General features: G+C 48.3%; 3 protein-coding genes across 3 annotated transcripts; all 3 read right to left on the bottom strand.

Moving 5' to 3' along the window:
- Positions 1-2245: 2245 nt before the first annotated feature.
- MIND_00128200 (uncharacterized protein) lies at positions 2246-3103 on the bottom strand (the record flags this gene model as incomplete). Its single annotated transcript, XM_037358214.1, has 1 exon — positions 2246-3103. One exon carries the CDS (start codon positions 3101-3103, stop codon positions 2246-2248), a length of 858 nt encoding a protein of 285 aa, XP_037226124.1.
- A 781-nt stretch (positions 3104-3884) lies between these two features.
- On the bottom strand, positions 3885-4933 carry MIND_00128100 (Pkinase-fungal domain-containing protein; the record flags this gene model as incomplete). The annotated part of the gene is made up of 3 exons (XM_037358213.1): positions 3885-4292; positions 4343-4816; positions 4865-4933. 3 exons carry the CDS (start codon positions 4931-4933, stop codon positions 3885-3887), a joined length of 951 nt encoding a protein of 316 aa, XP_037226123.1.
- Positions 4934-5561: 628 nt separating this feature from the next.
- On the bottom strand, positions 5562-7125 carry MIND_00128000 (F-box domain-containing protein; the record flags this gene model as incomplete). Its single annotated transcript, XM_037358212.1, has 4 exons — positions 5562-6137; positions 6188-6419; positions 6467-6996; positions 7042-7125. 4 exons carry the CDS (start codon positions 7123-7125, stop codon positions 5562-5564), a joined length of 1422 nt encoding a protein of 473 aa, XP_037226122.1.
- Between the last annotated feature and the right edge of the window lie 14952 nt (positions 7126-22077).

Here is a 22077-nt window from a genome sequence, read left to right as displayed (position 1 = left end):
CCTACATACCTATTAAGAACACGCAAATTTATGGACTTGGTAAATCAGTGTGGAGTAGAAATGGAGAAAGAAGGGAATGAATTGAACCCCTTGATAAGAGACCCTCAGAAAAATTATCAAACCCTATTGGAAAGATGGAAGGATAAAATTATAGATTATGGTAAATCGCACCTGGTAGATATAGCTTGATGTTTTCTCCACTCCTGCCTTTCTCGCTAATTCCAATAACTTTTGGGCATATTTGACGTGTGTCGCTACCTCCTTGGCCCGCTACCTCGACCGTTCCTCCCAATTCGCTCAGCGTAAGTTTTAGCCCAACGAGTTTCTCTTGGTATTCTTGTTTGGTGGGCTCTGCCTCTTCGTCCGTCGGGAATTGCGCCAAGAACTCTTTTGTGAAGTCCGCAAACTTCGCGATGGGGTTGACTTTCTGTCTTTCTGCCCACCATTTCGCTGCCGGCGTGCGTGTGGGAAAGTGATCTCCGACCGCGTCTAGTCGGTCGCTGTCTGAGTCCCTTTTGAGGTCTCGGCTTCAAATTCGGAAACTTTTGTATGAACTCCTTGGAATTGACGTTGTTTCTTTCATTTCTTTCGTCCCCGTAGAACGCAGGCACTGTGTTCGCTTCCGACATCGTGGCTGCACTGATGGTATTTTGTTGCGTTGTTTGGCTACTGACACTTGCGTTTTGTGGTACTGGTGCCGGTGATGTGGGTGGCGTGATCGTAGTCTGTCTAGACTGCTGGGATGCTGAGGAGGTTGGCGCTGTTGTTATGGACTCAGAATCTTCGTCCGGAGTGTCTTCTTGGTAGATTCTAATTCCCCTTGCTTGTGCTGCCCAGTCTAGGCTTGGCGTCGGTGATGTCTTCGTAAACCTTCCTTTCTCGTCTCGTTCTCTCTTGTTTGCCAGCTTTCTTCTCTCTGCTCTGCTCTGCTGTGCCTGCTTTGACTTCGAATGCCGCTCTCGTCACCACAATGTGGTAGCTCGTCTGGGCCGCGTGTGGTAGCTGCTCTGATCTAATGATGTGTGACTAATGTGACATGATCCAACTACGGCCCCGGCCCCGGCCTCCCATCACAATGGTGAAGTAGCAAATGAGAAGGATGAAACAGAATCCAGATGAGGAAGAGATGGAGGGCCTTGGAGATGCATTGGACTATCTATTAAACATAGCAGAGGACAGTTGATTTAAGATACTCAGTTTTTCAAGCATCAATGAGTTAACTACATTTATTGCTCGCCTCGGGTGAGTTAATGAAATCTATTACTCAGTAGTGAGTTAACGAACTATATTCGCTCTTCCTTCAAAAATGCAGTGATTAATAAGCTGTTTGTACCTTGAGCACTCTCTGGTCAGTGCACAACTTTTTGGTTTTGATGGTTTGATGGCGGGGCATGTGTTGGGAGGTGGCGGCGCTGCGTCGGGGGTCGGGCAGGACAGGGCGCGTGACAGGTGATCAGCTGGATGACTATATGGAGCTACGCTGATCAAGAATCAGTTAGTCTCATCAAAAACAAGTTAGAAATGGACTCACCGACGTTGCCAACGTCGAAAGCACGACATTGGCGGACAGTTGACAGCGACGGGGAAGGGGCGGGGATCGTGGGGGAACGTCCAAACGTTTGACAGCGGATGTCATGTAAACCTGCTCAGCATAGTTTACATCATCTAGTCACAGTGGTTACTCTCTCTCCCCTGTACATATATTCCCACTAACGTTTCCCACCTAAACATTTTTGAATCACGGCTGTGCATATGCGTGGTGTCGGGGAGGGCCGGGACATCGGCCAGGCCATGGGCGCGTACCGGCAGGTGCCCGCCTGTCTTTTCCTGCGCCAAAGACCCCCACTACTAGTGAGAAGTAGTGGGGGTGCACTGGCCGAGCTCAACCCCCTCTAGTTAGAGGGAGCCACACCCCCACCCCCCTCCTAACTAGAAGGGGGTAAGGGTGCACTATAGGTGGTAGCGGGGGTGCCTGCCAAGAGCTCAACCCCCGGAGGGTACCCTAGTCTCCACCTCTAATTAGAGGGGATAAGGGTGAGGGATAGGTGGTGCTGGCTTTATAGTCAGCCATGTCCTTTCTAACACAACTGTCAAGAAATATGTTGAGTTAATTATTAATGGGACTCGGAAATGGAAAGTCAATGTATTCAAAAGTTGACTAAAAGTCATAATTCTACGAGTATCTGGTTGAACCTCCTGCTTCTTCTTTATCAACCCTCTTCAATAGTTGCATTTCAGACTTGATTCAGGCCAGAAGTGCACGTAATTTCTTGACCACATCTTGGATGATTGTGTCGAGTGATTTGTGAACTGCATCATAGTTGGTTGCATCCAGCCCAGTATGGTCGCTTAGTTTTGTTTCAGAGGACCACCGTTCTTGAGGCAATGGCATAGAGAGCAGGACATCAATGAACTGCACTGCGCAATGTTCATCTGCTTCTCGAAATGTTTGTTTTATATCATGAATAATGCCACGCTTTCCTTTCTGACTCCACAAATTGTCCCGCACAAGCTTCAAGTCATCAATCCCGATATCGCCTTTATCCCATTTGAACCTCGCATAATTTCGCTGCCACTCAGGATCTTCGAGTGGATTCTTGAACGTCTGGGTCAAGGCTTTGAGAAGAACGTAAACCGCCGATTCCAGGTCATCGTGTGGAAGAGGCATATGCTTCCCGTCGAGCATGTAATAGGCCATGGTATCAAGTGTTCCTGTCACTTTCCGCTCCCCAACAGGCCCACTTGGTGGTGGTGAATCCAACTTGAATCTGCGACCAGTCTCCCAGTCGATTAACAATATTCCATCGGTGGTGAGCAGTATATTGCCCATGGATATATCCCGGTGGATTATTTCACGATTGAATACGTCGAATAGAGCCAAAAAGATTTGGACGGCAGCGTTAATTAGGTCGGTCACCGACAGAGATACATCATTGAGCTTGCGAGTATCGGAAGGCGACTCGAAAGCCATTGCCTCAACATGCCGAGGTACGAGAGGTGAAAGAGTAGAGATTTGATTTGCACGACGTTTTGCCGGGTGCCTAGCGCCAGCGACTCGTCGGATGACTCGGACGGAATGCGCGAACCAACGGCTGCAAACCATCCGACGAGGTTTGGAACATAATTGGGAATACTAGTAGCACAAAGAGCGTCGAGAACCATTTTCTCCCTCCATGCACGAGGCTCCGGAATGAAAGTCACCTTGACAACCCAAATCTTGGTGGAGACTCTATGTTTTCCTTCCAGAACAAGTGTTGAACGTCCGAAAGGTACGCTTCGCAGGGGAGAGAGAGTTTTGCCCGTTAGCTCAATCGGATCACAGTCAGGAAGATGCGCAACACCGGGCACGGCATCGCCGTTCAAGAAACCGAAGTCGGATTTCGTAAACTTGTAGGAAAAAATCGGATTGAAACCGAGTTCGTACAGTGACGCCTGTTGAAAGAGAGCCAAAATGGCAGAAACAGTGGGGAGATTGGTCCCAAGACAGTTCTCGACGACCGTGAACTCGAGACGATCCCAGGCGTATACGGGGTTTTTTTTAAAAAGATCCCTTGTAATTAGAAGATTAACATTTTTAAAAAACATCAGTGATTTACAAGTTGTCCCCTCATTTGAATAAAATCCACGCTGTCAAACTCCCATCAACATTTTTTTTCATCTTTTTTGGCCTTTCCCCTACTCAGTATTTTCCCCATACTTAAGGAATTTTCCACACGTCAGGTCTGGGGCCTTATAGCTACCACACTGCCCACCCTGACATGGCCTTTCAACTTTTTAAACCTTTTTTTGATCTCTCATTTCCCTATATAAAATCCACCTTTTGGCAGGGGCATAAATTAGAGGCATTTTTTAAAAACATTCACACTGGTAATGAGAAGGCTTTTTTAAAAAAAACCCCGTGTACAGGTGCAGGCAGGACGATCCTGGTTCAGAATGGAGACAAATAGCTTTGCTTTCTCGCCTTTGCCATGGAATGACAGGGTGGGGATGTAGAGTCGAGTGCCTTGCATCGACAACAAATCCACGGCATTCGTGATTGCCTGTTGATATTTGCCTATTTCAACTGAAGTGCCGATCAGAGGGTTGTGTGTGTAGGACGGGGGATCGAATGATGTGTACTCAATGTTCACGAGGACATTGAAGATCGTCATGGAGTCGGCGGCGCTAGGACGAAGCGCTGCATCGTATTTGCGCTGTTTCTCGTAGCCTCGTTGCGGTGGCAAGTAGTCCCCTGGGCCTGGTACGAACTCCATCACTTCTGACTGGGACCGTAAAGGCTCTGGAAGGGCAATCTGTATACCATTAGCCAAGATCTAAAACCGAGACAAGCAGCAAGGCATACTCTAGCCAAAGCAGATAACCAGTAACGATTGTTTATGTATATCTCACGTGGTCGTGTTCCTGAAGAAGTCGCAGACTGATTGTTCTTGGATTCCGCCTTGAACCCTTCCAAAACGCGGTCTTTCAGGCCTTTTCCGCGTTTCGGCGTCAGATCTTCAAGTTGCAGTGTTCTCGAAGCACTATCCGTGAGAGTATTAAATTTGTTCAGAAATGCAGTCCCACCCAGTTTCGTCAGAATAACAGCAAGACTGGATGAAGCAACATGGTTATCAAAATGTTTGCGGCAGTACGCTTCGTCCTCTTTTCTCTTTGCGCTGATCTGCTCGGTGGTCAAGCTGCCGTGCACCTCAGTGACAACCGGCGTCTGCAGCGATCGTGTGCGACTCGGAATTTCATCCGGGTTAAGCTCCAAAAGCTGGGACTCGTCAGCTTTCAGTGAGACCGTCAACGCTTCCGATCTTGGTACAGGTCGGGACTGAAACGATTATCATGAGAGCCTTTCTCCCGACCAACGTCTGCTTACCGGTAAGGCATCGAAAAAACTCTGGCGTTCAGCCGCTGTTCGACTTTCGTAGGCTTCCAAAGCTTGCATTGGCACAAGAGCTGTTGAGAATAGAGATTCGAGGCTCGGTGAGTTTCAGGGAGTAGAGTTGTGTTTGCCACTGGTGGGTCGACGACTCTGCCTTCCACTGTTGTGGTTGGGCTGGTATTTATACTATTCTCCCATTGTACTAGATGTTTCTATATGACTCTTCATCATGAGGAACCGAGTCAGTGAAATCAACAAAACTGTAGTGTGTACACACCAAGTGAATAGGTGGGAACACAAAATTCTCCCACTAGCCTGACTCTCAACTTCAAGTTCGATCAATAGTGTACTCACTAGTCATAACACCAACGTGTGAGGCCCACACCACGCGGAATGCAAACAGCCTCGATATAAGGGATTGATTTGGCTTGGGATCATTGGCATCATCACGAACCCACAAAAGCAGTTGTCATTCCCCACAACCACCGGCAGTTCTAGGAGCTCCCAGCCTGAGACGTACACCAATCGACGACCTCGGGCAGACTAGTCTGCAAGCCACAACGGTACATACCATTCATTTGCCCGCTCCGCCTGAAATAGAATCTGAGTCGTTCCTTGCCGTCAACGCTGGAATTTCGCTATGTGAGTTGATACACGAAACATAACTGCAACAATTTCTTACATAGGCGCGCTACGTAAAACTAAGAACTCGCACGACCTGCTCAGTGTACGTCACACACCCACTGTAGGGCGATACATGTGCGAGCGGGGTGCCGCCAGGCAGGTCCAACGAGGCAACCGGCTTGTTCTTCCCCGGTGCATAAACGAGGTACCTTTCTTCGTCAGCTCGTTTCAACGCGTGGCCCGCGTATGAGCCACTGACATCGGTGGGGCTTTCGAATTCGATCCTTGGCCGCAGGACAACGTCTGGCGACACGAACATGTGGTAGCCCGAGAGCACGCCCTTGCCATCGAATCCGCTCCATCGCGCCCATATACGGTATACATCTTCGTCCAACGGGCTTTGGTGAACGTAGAGCGTCCGCAGCCAGGGCGGGGAGGGAGTGATTCCAGACGTGATGTTGGTCGACGTCACCGTCGGGAACTGGGTGATGTCGACTGAGTTGGGCTCAATGGCGCTGCTCCAATAGCCAGAGCCTCGGATGCCGGCCAGGGAAATAACTCGGAGCTCGGGACCGTCGTGGTTTGGCGGATCGAGGAAGGCAACGAGATGTTGAGCGGTGAGAGCAATGACGAATGGCCGGTTCTAGATCAAGAGAATGGTTGGTGCTTGATAATAAATGTAAAGGCCCTCACCGAGTTGAGACCTAGATACGGCTTCGAGGTGCTGTCCCAATCATACAAGGTGTGTGCAGTTCTCGCATAAGACCCATCAGCGGGATGAAACCGACTCACACTTGCATAAGCAAGTGACCCACATATGCCTACGCGTTCTACGCCATATGACTCGGCCGACATAGGATATGCCTGGCAGAGCAGGGTTGTCGAACTACCCTGGCAGAGCTCAAGCTTCAGGATCTCGACTTGACTACAAGTTGTGAGGGATTGAAAACACGGAGAAAGGATGCGATTTACCTCTCAGCCCGTCCGTCGAGCATCCAGTGGAATAGATATAGAATGACATTGGCTTCCTCTCCTCCGTGTAAGACGTCGGCTGCAAAAGCGCCGACGCTCCAATCCGTGCTGGGTGGCTCGTGTGCCCAAACAAGTCGATCTTCTTCCAAATTCCAGCATTCGAGGACTTTGTTGGAGAGCAGAATATATTTTCCACCCGAAAGGAGTCGCGCCTCGTTGATTTTGGAAAGATTGACGTTGTCGGGATGGATGACGTGCTGGCTTGAGGGCTCGACGACGTTCTTCTGGGTGGATGACTGGCCGCCCAGCGCGAGCTTCGAGAACGACTTGCTAAGGGAGGAGTGTTTGGGCGGTCGCCAACATTTGGGTCCGAGAACCATGCGTTTGACGAGGTCGACGAGTGCTGGTTGTGTCATTTGTGAGATGGAAAGGGGAGTCTCCGTATTCACGAATCCCCTTCGGTGGAGACTTTGAACAAGGGCAACCCAGACGAGGCGGTCTCCTGATAAACTATGGAAGAACCTATTTGTCTATAGGAGGATGAGAAAATGGCTTCAGGATGGCCGAAGACGAACGCGGCTGATCGATAATACGGTGTATATGTTCACGCATGCGAGCATGATGCGGAGAATATCTTCAGGGATTTCATCGAGTCTCATTGCGGAGAAGTTGCGAGAAGTCGGGCTGACATAATGGGGGATGCCCTAAGTACAATTTGCAACCAATTTGCCAATTTGTGATGGAGCGTTGATGGGGCGGAGCCTCGCTGACAAAGCAATTTGTCAGCAACCGTCCCCTGGCTGACAAGCCGCATCAATAGATCATTGTTTTTTTTTTTGGAGCATTTGGAGTAATGAACTTCAGTCTGCAGAAGCATTCCAAAGAACATCCGCTGGGTGCACTGGAAAATACCAGTAAAATGCCGGGAATTAAGCTCAGGGGGAAATGCCTTTATACACATTTTAAAACCAGTGTGGGACTCCTACTATTGGTGTGGTTCATCTAACACCTTTCTTCAAAGGTAGAATACCCACTAAAACCCCCTTTTCATTTATCCAGTTATCCGGCAAAGAGTCTTCATCCAGCAGAAGTTCACTCCAAGTATTTAGAACTACTTGGTGATCAATAGCTAATTTATCAAATTTATATTTATTAGTCAAGATCCTATCTCGTTGAAGTATTGAATTTATCATTGTAATCCATCGATTATGTATTTCTTTGACCTCAAAAATCTTACTAGGATTTTTTAATCACCTTTCATTTCGTATATTCCAAATCATATACCATGCCGCTGATACTAAAATGCTGAACAGTCGATCTTTATGAGGCTGAGGAGTATTTTTATTATTATGAAACTTAGTTAGATTACACCCCAGCACTAATCCCCATTCAATTTTTGGCCATTGACTAAATTTTATACTCCAGAGTAGCTCAGTTAGTTTCCAAATATATATTCTTTCCAATGCTTTGCATTCTAGCATAATATGTTCTAGAGTCTCAGGAACATTGCACAGGGGGCATTCACCAAATGTTTGGAGGTGAGGAACATTATCCCAGAATAGTCCTACTTTAAATATATTATGCACAGTTTTCCAGAGAAGATCTTTAATTTTACTACTGAAATGTAATGGTCTGATTGATTTCCATATCTGTAGGTTCATAATCAAACACTTCCTTTATTGTTTCTCTAGTTCTTTCTAGGTTACTAAAGGTTGATTTCCGTACAGGGATTTTGTAATTTGATTTGATAATCCTGGAAAATAATCTTTGTGAACCACTTTGTATTGAAATACCTGGCGTATGTAATGTCAATTCAGATTGTGTTTCTAAGACCCATGGTATGAAAGGGTCATCAGTTAGTAAGCTGGCCTTACTATCAAGAATTTTCCTGAAGCAGGTTTTCTGTGTTCTCTCTTTCATGTAGGATAAGCATGCAATGAATAAATGAAATATAGGGTTTGTCATGTCATTTTCAAGCACATGACATTTTTTAACTAATAAATCAGATAGCAATGGATCAGTAGTACAAATATTAACTACACAATGAGGACCAACTAATTCCAGTACCAGCATTAGTGCACCTAACCAGGCTGTCTGAAGGTTCAAAAGTGTTGATGTATCAGAGAAGAGAATTTCAAATTCCTTATTTTCACCACAATCTTCACCTGAAATCATTCTCAATGCAACAAATAATCTAGGTTTATACTCTCCTGGATATGCATTTAAGAATATATCAATATCATTGGATGCATCTATAATCTGTGTGTTTTGCCTTATGGCTGGTCGAAGGGACATGAAAAAGTTATCCTCTACAAATATTCTGCACACATCAGCTAAAACATCCACCTTGTAATTAGGGTCAAAGATATGTTTATGTTCAGTTGCAAATGTGAGTGAATTCTGTAATCGCTCTTCATCTGTAAGATTCAAATCATTAACAACATCACAGAGAGGGTTCCATTTATCATGAATATGTAATATAAGTTTTTGGGCTATATTAATGCATTTTCCAGGATGATCACATTGTAGTATTTTCCTGTCATAAGAACATGCATTACAGCCACAATTCTGTCTTGAAATACCAGAAAGATTAATTGTATGTGGTTTTTGACCTGCTACACTCTCTCTATTTGCTAATATTAATGCATCTCCTACTGTTTGCACACCATGATTAAATTTCAAGCAATCAATCCTTGTATAATGTCTTAGTAAAAATTTATACAAGTTATCTTCTATAGCTATATGATACCATATAGGCATCTGCAGTTTAACATCTAGATCAATTTGCAGTCCAAATATTTTAAAGTTAAATTTTTTTGCAGACTTGATCATTCTTTTGATTTCTTCAGGTAGTCTTGTAGTTTTAGAAATTGTCAGGGGAACCCCCCTTTCGGCCCCTCGGAAACGCCTCCGTCTCCGGTCCGATTCCGGTTCCGTCTCCGGTCCGGCCCCCCATCTCGCCCGTACAATCACCGATCTGTCAACGCCCTCCCAACGGTCGCCCTGGGACCTTGCCTGCGACGCCGCCCAAGCCTTCTGTGCCCGACAGCGGCAGCTACGGACAAGCAGTATATAGCCAGCTCCCTAGCAGGCGGACCCTTAGAGTTTCTTCTCTTTGGATCCTCCCCTGCTAGGTCAGCTTCATTTGTATTTGCTTACCAATGTTCACGCTTTGGATCCTCCCCTGCTAGGACCTTGACCTCAGGCCTCCAGGGTTGCCCTTACAGCAGAAGAAACTCTCTACGGGATCAACCGGACAAGATTGCTAGGTTCGGCGCTGACTTAGGCTCGGAATACGAGTCCGTTCCGCCCTCGTCACCGCCCCTACCACTTGTCCCCTCCTCCTCTGTCACTCCTGTCATCCCCTCACCTGTCATGCCTTCCGGAGCTACTCCTGACGCTGACACTCGGCTGGATGCACTCAAGGCGAAAATCGACCGCCTAACTGAGGCCCTTACTCTTCTCACCACCCAGGCTTCCGCTGCCGCTGCCGCCGCTAATACTGCTGGCGGACCCCAAACAACACCACCCCCGGAGACGTCGATCAAGATTGCCAGGTTCGGCGCTGACTCAGGCTCGGAGTCCGAGTCCACTCCGCCCTCCGCCACCGCCCCTGCCACTTGTCCCCTCCTCCTCCACTCCTGTAGTCCCCGCACTCGTTATGCCTTCCGGAGCTACTCCTGACGCAAACGCTCGGCTGGACTCACTCAAGGCAAAAATCGACAGCAGAAGGACCCGCTCAGCAATGGGCGGAGCGCCACGGAAGCAAAGCCCCGTTTCCGTTTCCGTCCTGGGGCTTGTTCGTTTCCGAGTTTCGACTCCGGTTCGTCGAGGAGAACGAGCAAGATCATGCTCTCTCCAAACTGGAGACTTCCGCCTATCACATGGGCACAAAGGATGTCTACCAGTACACCGACGACTTCGAGGACCTGATGGACCTCGCCGGATTCGAAGACGCGTTGGTCAAGGTGACCAAGTTCCGCCACGGACTTGACCCCTTGATCAACAACGGAATCACGTCCTCGAACGACCCCCGGACCTCCGGGACTACCTTAGCTGGCGCACCCGGCCTTCCGTCAATACGAGGCCCTGGTCCGGGCCAAGCTGATCAAGTCAGCCGCCCCCAAGACGCCTGGCGGTTTGATTCGGACTCCGTTTCCGGTCAACTGCATCCTGGCTCCGGCCCCTTTCCGCCCGGTGGCTCCCGGTCGTGCCACCCGCCTGCCCCCGCCCCCGCTCCGGTGCCTCCAGCTCCCGTCCCCATGGAGTTGGATCGCACTAGGGCTCGGGGTGCCCCGTCGCGCCTGCTTCAGGTGCGGCGACCCAAACCATCTCGCCCGGGATTGCCCCCCCCCCGGGACGCCGGCTCAATGGACATCCTCGACGAGGTGATCCAACAACTCGGTGACAAGATGTTAGCGGAGTTGATCGCCCGCTACTCGGACACAGCTGCGCTGCCGGAGACGGCTGCGGAGTCGATGGCCGGAGAGGATTTTGTCCCCTGCGACGAGTGACTGGTGTGCCCTCGTTCGCGTCCATAAATCGTTTCGCTTGTTTGTATGACGAATCAATTCCTTTGCCCTACAACGAGCCTGAAACGAAAGACATACCCTCCCCTGCCCCCGTTTCGACTCCGTCTCCGACTCCGCCCGCGACTCCGGTCGTCGTCCTTCGCCGCCTCACGGCCTGGGAAAAGAAATTGCCCAAGCAGTACACCGTCGCTGCCTCCCCTGGAGTGAACCCCTCCACCTCCCGTTGGAGCTAGAGTCTACCACCAGTGCGTTGAAGCTCTCCCTTTCTGGGCTTGTTGACTGTGGTGCCACCTCCGACTTCATCGACACGAACTACGTCGCCGGAATGGCATTCCGGTCCGCACCCTGGCGCAGCCGATTCCGGTCTTCAACGTCGATGGCACTCCGAATGATGCTGGCTCCATCAACCAGATCGCGGACTTGGTCCTACGCTACAAAGGCCATTCCGGGCGCTTCAACTCGCCGTCACCCATCTTGGTAAACAAGACCTCATCCTGGGGTACTCTTGGCTGCGGAAGCATAACCCAGAGATCGATTGGGAAACCAAGGAGGTCAAGATGACACGGTGTCCCCGGGCTGCTCCACTTGCCGCGAGGAAGAACACGTTGAACGGACTGAGCTACAGCGACTCCGGCTGCTCCAGAAGCGACTCCGCTCCGGCCCGTTCCCCTCGGTCTGCGCCATGGACCTTTCTGGGTCTGACGACGGAGACGATTCCGTCTCCGGTAACGACTCCGGCCTGCCTGATCTGACGCCGGACTCCGACGACGACGATGACGATGGTCAGCTTGAAGATGGTGACCGCATCTTCTACACCTCGTTCCGTCCCTCGGAGGAGATACGCGGCTGGCGATACTGTCTCGCAGCGCCTGGCCGAAGCCTTCGCCAGGAACTCCACTCCCCCGCCCTCCGAGATCCCGGACTGGGCTAAAGAGTTCCAGGACGTCTTCAACAAGGAGTCTTTCGACACGCTGATAAGCCGCAGTCTGGAACAGACCAGGAAACGACGATTTTTGTCGATTTTGTTGCTCAGCGCACGTCTCAGAGTTGACATGAGTCCCGAATGGTCAACTAGGGAGTCATCTGCACAAGAACCAGTCAAAATCCAGTCAAAATCTATCAAATCGCTCTCAGTGATTCCAAAATCTTGACTAGGAAAAGTTCGCAGAGCCCGTTTCTCGCTAGAATCTATCCAATTCTATGCAAAATACCCAAAGGGAGTGTATTCTAAAAGGCATATTCGGTTTGGCGCTCAGTGGAGACTCCAAATCGATAACTTCTAGACAAGGGATACCCCTATCTCTGTTGGTATTGACAACTGACATCATTGGAACGTGGTTTCCGGATCATGCTGAAGGATCGAGAGTGCCAAGGGACAGTTAAACGGCGAAAACCTACTCAATTGATTGGGGCCTGGACCTGTGATCAACGGCGACTCTAAAACACTGTCGAGGAACTGATCATCTGAACATTGGAAATGCGCCAGGAGAGTTGGGACAACTACCGCTGAGGCCATACGCACAAGATACGAGTTATTGGTGTCAATCGAAAGCTGGGAAGCAGAGCTATCAACTTATCCTACTCAAGATCGAGGGATTCTTCACAAGCCAAACTAGATGGTCGCGAACACGGAAGATTTACACAGGTCATTGACTCCAATACACGCGATACCAGTCATCTGGACCTGGATTTTCGACTCTGGGCCGTATGGCGAAACGATACCTATACAATTATGCACATGGACGACTTTTCTTACTCGAGATTTTCCCTGATTCTATCAATTTCGTTTTAGTATTTATATCACTGTCTTGTATTTGGGGGATTCACGGATTGCCCCGCTCTACTAGGTGCATCTGGGGATCTAGCTCGTCAAATCTATCTTGCTAGCTCTTTCAAATAGTATTATCACGTCGGAAGGATTATTGGTTGAGGGTTTCGGTTGCTGAATACAAGAGTTCCGGTTGCTGTTTATTGGGTTTCGGTTGCTGGTCGAGAGTTTAAGGCAGTTAGTTCCTGACTCGAGACAACTCAGAGGGTTTAAGGCAGTTAGTCCTGATCCAACGAGTATAAACTCTCCGGGCATCGTATTGGCGCTTCTCTATTGCTGAGTTTCGTCGATAGTACGCTTTGGGGCACAACAAATCAACGTTTTTCACAAGAAACTCGTATCAACCCTACAACCTTACACATTTGTGCCAAGGCTCTGTTCACAGGGGTCTGTTCTCGCACAAGGAGTTGACGATATTTTGGGTTTTGTGACTTTTCCTACTTGACATTATACATCTTTCTCTCTACTTCAAGTGGAGTTTTGGTTGTTTTTGTTGGTTTGGTTAGTTAGAGAGCTCATTTGCTTTGTCCCCACTCCGCACTCATCATCTGGAGCCCACCGCGAGGGGTGATCGAGTATTGCTGAAAACTTGGTTTTCGTGCAATTTGTGACAAGCAAGAAGAAAAGCAAGCGCCCACACGCTTGGATCGAACGTCAAAATACCACCAAAAGGGAAACAGCGAGATCTAACTGATTCCCAACCGAACGATTTTCCGAATCTACTACGCGGAGTTGGAGAACTGAGACCTACACCGTTATTCGTACCAAAACTATCTGCGAACGCGAAACCGAGGACTACCCGTAACTCGCAAGGCGATCGAAATCGGACAATCCCAACAAAATCGACAAAAACTCAAGCATCTTCATTGAAAAGACCGACTCAAGCATCAACTCAAAAGCGCATTCAATCGAAATCTACAACAAAGCACAAAACCAACACAAATTCAGCGACTGTCGAAGAAGAAGAACAATCTCCGACACCATCTTCGCCTCTAACCGACTTATCTGAGAGCGAAATCAACACGAATCGGCTTAACGAACCTCCGATTCAACAGAACAACGAAAACATGGATGATGGAAATGGCGGAAATTGCGGGAACGGAGGCGGCGCGGGTGGCGCAGGTGGAAATGGAGGTGGTGGGGGTAGAAACGCTCAAGGAGGAGCAGCGGTGCGGTTTAAGGTGCCTGAAACATGGGATTCTGGTCGTCCTAGCTTCGATGGAAAGACTCCTGCCAAGTTGGAGAAGTTCCTAGAGGAGTGCGAACGAATCATCGTGCAGGGAGGCATCGAGAACGACGCGGAAAAGAAGGAGACGGTGCTGAGGTATCTCGATACTAAGCATGTGAAGGAAGTGTGGCGGAATCTGACAGCGTTTGCTGGAGGAGACTTCGATGGATGGAAAGCGGAGATACTGAGGATGTATCCGGAGTTGGAGGAGGTCAACGAAGGGTCGCGGAGACACTTGAAGGAAATTTGCGCCGAGGCACAGGGTGCTAGTCGTGAAGATTTGGGTTTAGTGATTCGATTTTGTGCATTCTTTTTGGCAGAATCTGAAAAACTGCTCAAACCACCATCGCAAATCACCAACAAAGAGTTGGTATCGTCAATTCTTGGAACAATCAGCAACGATTTTGCTTCGGCAGTCGAAGTTGTGTTGAACCAACCGAATGTGGCAAATATCTTGGGTCCGAACGCGAATGCGGGAAACCAAAACGCGGGAAATACTCGAAGAGGTGATAAGTGGAACTACAAGAACGTCTTGAAGGTGGTGGAATGGTTGGCGAACAATTGGTCTGGACGGGAGGCAGATGCAATGATGAGGAACGACTCGAAACCCTCGAATTTGCTCTCGAACTCGAAAAGCGGAAACTCTACGAACGATATTAGAGTGAAAAACGAGTTTCGTGATCAAATGGAGAGTTTCGCCTTAGAGATAAACGCCGTTGAAGGACGTTATGGCCGTTAGGGATAAGCAACTCATCGAGACGATGAAGCAGTTCCATCAGGCTACCGAAAATAAGTCCAAGGAGCATGCACACCCTCAATCGGGACCGCCGCAACGCGAATATCAACAAGGAGGAGGTCGTGGATATGGAGGACAACAGAGTGGAGGGGACCAGTGTCATTTCTGTGAAGAAACTGGACACATGGTGCGAGATTGTCCGAAGAAGAGGATGTTGTTGGACCAAGGGAAGATCATTATGGAGAATGGAGGCTTGCGTCTACCAGGAGGTCAATATATTCCGAAGTATCCTGAGAATGTCTCGAGATATCAACGAATTCTCGACTGGTATGGCAAAGGCGGAGGGAATATTGTGTTGGGGAATGCGCAGACGAACCTTCAGTCGTCGTTCTACAACGAATATACTCCTAGCGAGCAGTATAATTTGCTGTATGACACGAATGAGGATGAAATCCGTTCATTGAGGGCGCAAATGGCTGCTATGACTAGATAATATCAATCGAATAATGTCTCGGCTCATGAACCAGCACGATTCTCGAACCAGCCGGGGGCGATCCAATCGTTTCCACAAATCCTACAACGAGATTCAGCGTCGCAGCAAGGGATAGGAGGCAGACAGCAGCAGAGAATGGGGGAAACGGGGCAAAAGAGTGAAGCGTACCCTGCGTACCTTCAAGGGCCTGCTCAACCAGGCTTGCCCCCAATCGATCCGAACTTTCAACAGTTCATGACGATGTACAATATGGTTCAGGCCATGCAGAACCAATCTGTATCCAGTTCGCAGTCCGCGAATCAGTCGATGGAGTCCCAATTTGCGAATACGCGTTCGGGAAAAGACTCTAACGCTGGGGAGGGACGAAATTTTTAGATAGTTCGAGGAAGGAGACAGGAAGCTGGTGAAAGAAAGCTCCTGAGGCAACGAAATCTCCTGAGAACCGATCGAAAGTTGCGAATAAGGAAAAGGAATCATCGAAAAGGAAGGAAGATCGAAGGAAAAGGGATGATCCTGTCGAGTCTTCGAGTGAGGAGGAAGAATCTGAGCCAGAGGTGCTGGAGAAAGAGGATGTGCCGAAGAAGAAACGCAAAGCTCGATTCAGAGGAGAAGATTCTGAGGACGAAAAGTTGGAATATGCTGCCAGGATGGTACCCAACTCGGAATCGCCCAAGCGCGAGACGAATAAGAAGCGAGATGTGGAAGAGAGGGCGTATAAGCTGGCGACGAAGTTCGACGACCCGCATATCATTAAGCGAATTGTGGAAAAGACAGAAAATACAGTCGTGCACGATGTTACTGTGGGCGATTTGATCTCTCTTTCTCCAGAATACGCGAAAGCGATGCGGAAATCGACGAATCGGACTTGACAACCTATAAAGCCAGTCTTGTTACATGGGAAATTGGATGAAGGATCGGAATACCCGTTCATGGAAGATGAGAACGTTGAAGTTCGACTCCAAAATGACGCGGTGGACATCGACGAATTGCCAATGGTGGACTCGTTCTACATTTCGACTGAAGAGGATAAGCAATACGGAATACAGGAAGGCTCATACGTGAGTACCGACCCATATCTCCAGTATGTGGCTTCTCTCCCACCGGGAGAACCGCCCAAGCAAGTCTTCTCAGGGAAAGATTCGGGCGTCGTTGAGGGTTGTGTGGCCGTTAATCGCTGCGCGGGAGCGTGTGGAGTGTGTTATTGACAGTGGATCGCAAATTGTGTCGATGGCATTGTCGGTAGCGGAAAGATTGGGAATTCCTTGGGATCCTGACTTGCAAATCTATATGCAAAGTGCGAATGGGCAACTGAAGAAGTCTGCTGGGTTAGCAAGAAATGTGTGCTTCTTGTTTGGAGACATACCCGTCTATCTGCAAGTGCATATCATCGACCAAGTAGCTTACGAAGTTCTGCTCGGACGACCTTTCGATCTAGTAACGGAATCCAAGTTAGAAAACTTCGGAAATGGGAACCAAATGCTCACGATTCGCGATCCTAACCGAGAGCGAAGGTGTGTGATACCGACTCAGGCAAGGGGAACTTATTCCGTGGTGTCGAACTCGAAACGGGTCGAAGAACCTGGGAAGGATCCGCCTGTTCAGAAGGAAAACCGAGAGCATAGGGCCAAAGTCGAGGTGGAATCGGATTTTCAGAACTCGTCGAGGAACTAGTTGGAGGCTAGGGAGGCGAAGAGCTGTGTGTGTGGATGGGACTTGATGAAAAGGGCGAGTTGCGAGTAGAGGGATACATCGAACCTGAGGATGGGTATCGATTTGTGTATGAAGAACTGCAATTGGCGTACCTAACAGCCAGTAAAGGGTCGAAATCCATGTCCAATAACCAAAAAGCGAAGAAGTTGCTCGAGGAGTATGTCCAACAGCGAGTCGACAACTTATCGCCAAGTAGGAAAAGTGGATTAGTGGTAAATTTTGAGTCGGAATTGGGTGTCCGTCAAAGGCCAGGCGAAGAAATTAGTGCGGCGGTAGAAGCATCTTATCTGGGGAATGTACATCAGCATGAATCATCGATTCCTTGCCTGAAATGTGCCGACCTTGGGTTCGATCGAGAGAGAAATGGTTCACCTGTAGAAGTTGGAGTCGAAATTATGGATACGTTCGCTGGAAAGAAGTATAAACCGATTGCGTTAAAAAGGAGGCCAGTTTATGGTGAGCTTCCAGAGAAATATCGCATAAAGAGGGAAATCATTGGAGATCCTTTGGCTGAAATGCCTGAGTTATCACCAAATCCGAGTGAATTCGTACCAATCGAGAGGTATACGCAAGAGAGGATGGAGATTATCGACAAAGTTCACAATACTGGGTTCTTGAGGAGCGAGGAAATGAAGGTTATTCATAATTTTATGATGCTTCATTGGCCTGCGTTCGCTTGGAATGATGAGGAGCGAGGAACTTTACGACATGATTTCTTTCCACCTGTCGAAATACCGACGGTCGAGCATAAGGTGTGGATAGAGAAGAGTATTCCGATTCCGAGAGGGCAGCTAGAGGAATTTTGTAAAGTGATTAAGAAGAAAATCGACGCGGGCGTGTACGAACCGTCAAATGCTTCATATCGCTCAAAGTTCTTTGGTGTTCTCAAGAAGGATGGAAAGAGTATTCGACTCGTTCATGCCTTGGAGCGGTTAAACACGGTTACAATTGCACACTCAGGAATCCCACCTGCAACGGAAGAGTTGGCAGACCACTTTTCGGGTCGAGCGTGTGGAGGAGTTTTGGATTTGTACTCGGGATATGATCATAGAGACCTTGCGGAGACCTCGAGGGACTACACAACTTTTCAGTCGCCCTTCGGAGCGTTGAGATTAGTGAAACTTCCTCAAGGATGGACGAATTCCGTACCGATTTTCCATGACGATGTCAATTTCGTCTTGCGAGAAGAGGTTCCCCATGTTTCGATGCCATATATCGATGATGTACCTATTCGAGGACCAGCAACGCGATACGAGGATGAGAATAGAGAGGAGGAGACGATACCTGAGAACAAGGGGATTCGAAAATTCTTCTGGGAGCATATGCAGAACGTGAATCAAGTAGTTCAGAGGCTGAAATACTCAGGTTTGACGGTTTCTGGTATGAAGGCAATGTTGTGTGCGGATGAATTCGTGGTCGTAGGCCATACTTGCTCGTACGAGGGGAGAAGACCATCAACGGATCGAGTAGGAGTCATTACACGATGGCCTCCTCTGAAGAATGTCTCTGAGATAAGACAATTCTTAGGAGTCTTGACGTATATCAAGCACTTCATTCAAGATTTCCATATTATGAGCAAGCCGATGACGGATATGCTGAGAAAAGGAGTGGAATTCGAGTGGGGAGAGCTTCAAGAGGCTTCTATGGCATTGATCAAGAAGGCAGTGGCGGAGTGTCCAGCGATTCGACCGTTGAACTACTCAGAAGGATGGACAACAGTGATTCAGATCGATAGTTCGTACAAGGGAATCGGAATCGTGATCTACCAATATCATGAGAATAACCCAAAGAGACGATACTACTCCAAGATTTTCATCGATACCGCTCGACGAGAGACAGGCGAACTTTTCTCAGGCGAAACGAGAGCTGTTTGGCATAAAGCGAGGCTTGGAGCACATGCAATATTGGATTTTGGGCTGTAGAAATCTGGTACTTGAAACGGATGCGTCGTATATTAAGGGAATGCTGGATAATCCTGGCATGGGCCCGAATGCAACGATAAATCGGTGGATTGAACAGATTCTGATGTTCCTGTTATATCCGTGCCGACTCCGGCATCCGTCTTCGATATCCGTCTCCGGTATTTGGTTTTTACGCAATGAAGATTTACTGAGCGTTTCCAATTACCCCGACTTATGATCTATGCAATCATCTATGCCTTGTTCCTTGTATGCAACTCCTCTTCTACTTTACTTGACTTTGTTCTAATCTTGTTACTTACTTTGTTATACCTTATTCCGTTTCTGTTACTTCTCGTACTATAAATACTTTGATGTATTATCACGTACTTCAGTTTGTAAATTAACGTTGCTGGTCTCTATCTCCCAGCGTCGTCTCGACTCTGCTCTCCCCTTCTTGTCTTGTCTTGGTCAACTGGAAGCCCCGGTCACCCAAACATCCTTCTGTGGTGTTCCGCCCCAAGTGCTCTACGACTTCGATTCCGTTTCCGACTTCGACTCCGTCTCCGTCTCCGTCTCCGTCTCCGTCCCTCTGGTCGACACGGCACTTAACAGTTCCATTTCCAGTTGAAACATGTAATCAGCAAGACCTTTACGCCAGATGGACTCTCTAGACGAGACAAAGTACCGGGAGATGAAGAATATGAGAATACCGATGAAGGACCCGAGTTGGTGAAGCCAGGCGTGCATGAAGATTGGGATTATTCGATTCCTCAACCAAAGGAATATGATGATTTCAAGTCGGAAATTGACACAAGAGGTGGATTCTACTTCGGAGCGTTGGATCTCGATGAGAATGACACGATGGAGAGCGTAGCTTGGATGGAACATGGTCAACTTTGCTTGGATACCTATATGGAATCAGTGGACGAGGCAGAAGTTATCAGGGACACCTATCGCAGAGAGGGAATTGAGATGCCACAGTACATTTCATCGTTCGTGCGAGAGCCTGAGAAACTCCTACCGAATTCAGCATTCAAATGGGATGCTAAGAAGAGGGAACCATATCCTGAGGAGCATCGGACGGCAGAAGGAGTACGCGCAGATGAGAAACTCGAGTTGGTTGAGAAGTGGCTTCGGAATACCAAGAAAAGACCGACTGGATTCACGGATAGGGCCTTCGATGCGTTGATAAAATACGCTCGGAAGTTCTTTCTCAGTGAGAAAGGAAGGCTTTTCCGTCGAGATAAGGATGGAATGCACAAAATCGTTGTTAAGAAGGAGCATAGGATGTATGCGATGCGTTCTGCGCACGATAGTTTGGGTCATCGAGGAGCGTATGCAACGAAATCCTTGATTGAAGTCAGATTATGGTGGCCTCAGATGGATAGAGACGTATCTTGGTATGTGAAAACGTGCCATATGTGTCAAGTTCGTCAGAGTACGATGATTCGAATACCACCTATACCTACGAAGACTCCGAGCTTGTTCCAGAAAATCCATACCGATGTGATGGTCATGGGAGCGACTTCAAACGGACACAAGTTGGTCATTGCGGCGAGGGATTCATTAAGTAGATGGCTGGAAGCTAAGGGCTTGAGATCAGACACGGCGTCGGCGATTGGGATGTTCTTACTCGAGAATATTATCTGTCATTGGGGTTGTCCTGCTGAATTGGTGACGGATAATGCACCTCAGTTTCTCGCAGCTCTCGAATGGCTCGGAAACAAGTATGGCATTACTGGAATCAAGATTTCACCCTATAATTCGAAGGCGAATGGACCTGTGGAGAGTGGACATCGAGATGTTCGACAGTCGATTGTGAAAGCGTGCGCTGGTAACCCTAACAAGTGGTTTTATTTCTTGCCTCAAGTTACTTGGGCGGATAGAATTACCATTCGGAGAGGATTAGGCTGCTCACCCTATTACGCTGCGACTGGTTGTCATCCGATTTTGCCATTCGACATCGTGGAATCGACTTGGCTGGTCGAATATCCAGGGAAAATCATCAGTACTGCTGAGTTGGTCGCATATCGAGCGAGAGCATTGGTGAAACATCGAAATCATGTTCAGGAGATGAGAGATCGAGTCTCAAAGGAGAAGTTAGAAGCTGTTCGTCGATATGAGCGGATCCATGCTGCTACTATCAAAGATTATGACTTCAAACCTGGAGATATCGTCTTGATTCGCAATACTCGCATCGAGAAAAGTCTGGACAAGAAGGCAAAACTTCGTTGTCTTGGACCAATGGTGGTTGTGAGACGGACAATGGGTGGATCTTATCTAGTATGCGAGCTAAATGGAGCTATGGTACCAGGAAAGATTGGCGCATTCCGAGTAATACCCTATGAAGCCAGGGAGAAGATTTCTTTCTCAAAAGACATCGAAAAGATGATCGACATGTTGAAAGAGGAACTGGATGAGCTCGCAGAAGGCCGAGAGGATGTGGAAGGAACGGATTTGCAGTTTGGAGACATAGATCTTGACGACGAAGAGTCAGATTCCGAGAGTGAAAAGTCAGATGACGATGCTTAAGGATGAAGATTCCTTCGAATCGAAGAGAATAAGTGTCACAACGAAGAATACATTTGTTCGAGGTGTGAGGACATAGTACAGTTCAAGTAATGACCGGAAACGGCTGATCTGGAAAGCCTTGGAAACGAATGTGGGGGTATATAGTACTATGGGAGAAGGGATTTCAATGGGGCAGTAATGAATTTACTTGCGACCATGGGAAGGACCGTTGGGAGTGGCGAGACGAGCATTTCCGCGGATGATAGCCAAGTACTGGGACGGATCGCTGACGAGGAGAAGTCAGAAATCGAGCACTATGACGAGACTGAGAGGGACGGACGGGAGTTTACTATCAACTTTCATGTTGCGGTCCTTCGCGAGGTCGAAGAGTGTTTGGTAGCGACGAGCGACTACTTCGTACGAGTCACGGGCATATGCCATACGCTGAACAGCGATGAGCACTTGCTGCTGAGCGAGTTCGAGGCAGGCAGTTAGCTGCTTATTGGTGATTCGGACTTCAGTTCCTTGCGCGAATTGATCGAGAAGTTCTTGAATGGTCTTGTATTCGAGATCAGCGGGAGCGGAATCGTCAATCGGGTACGGATTGGTCAAAATCTGGGAAATTCAAGTCAGGAAATTCGAAATCTTGTCAAGGAAAAGTTACAATTCCGG

The sequence above is a fragment of the Mycena indigotica genome, assembly GCF_014461135.1.
Source record: "Mycena indigotica strain 171206Taipei chromosome Unknown Mind.scaff0001, whole genome shotgun sequence".
Taxonomy (NCBI): Eukaryota; Fungi; Basidiomycota; class Agaricomycetes; order Agaricales; family Mycenaceae; genus Mycena; species Mycena indigotica.
The sequence above is the reverse complement of the archived record's forward strand: the minus strand, read 5'-3'. Positions and strand labels throughout refer to the sequence as shown.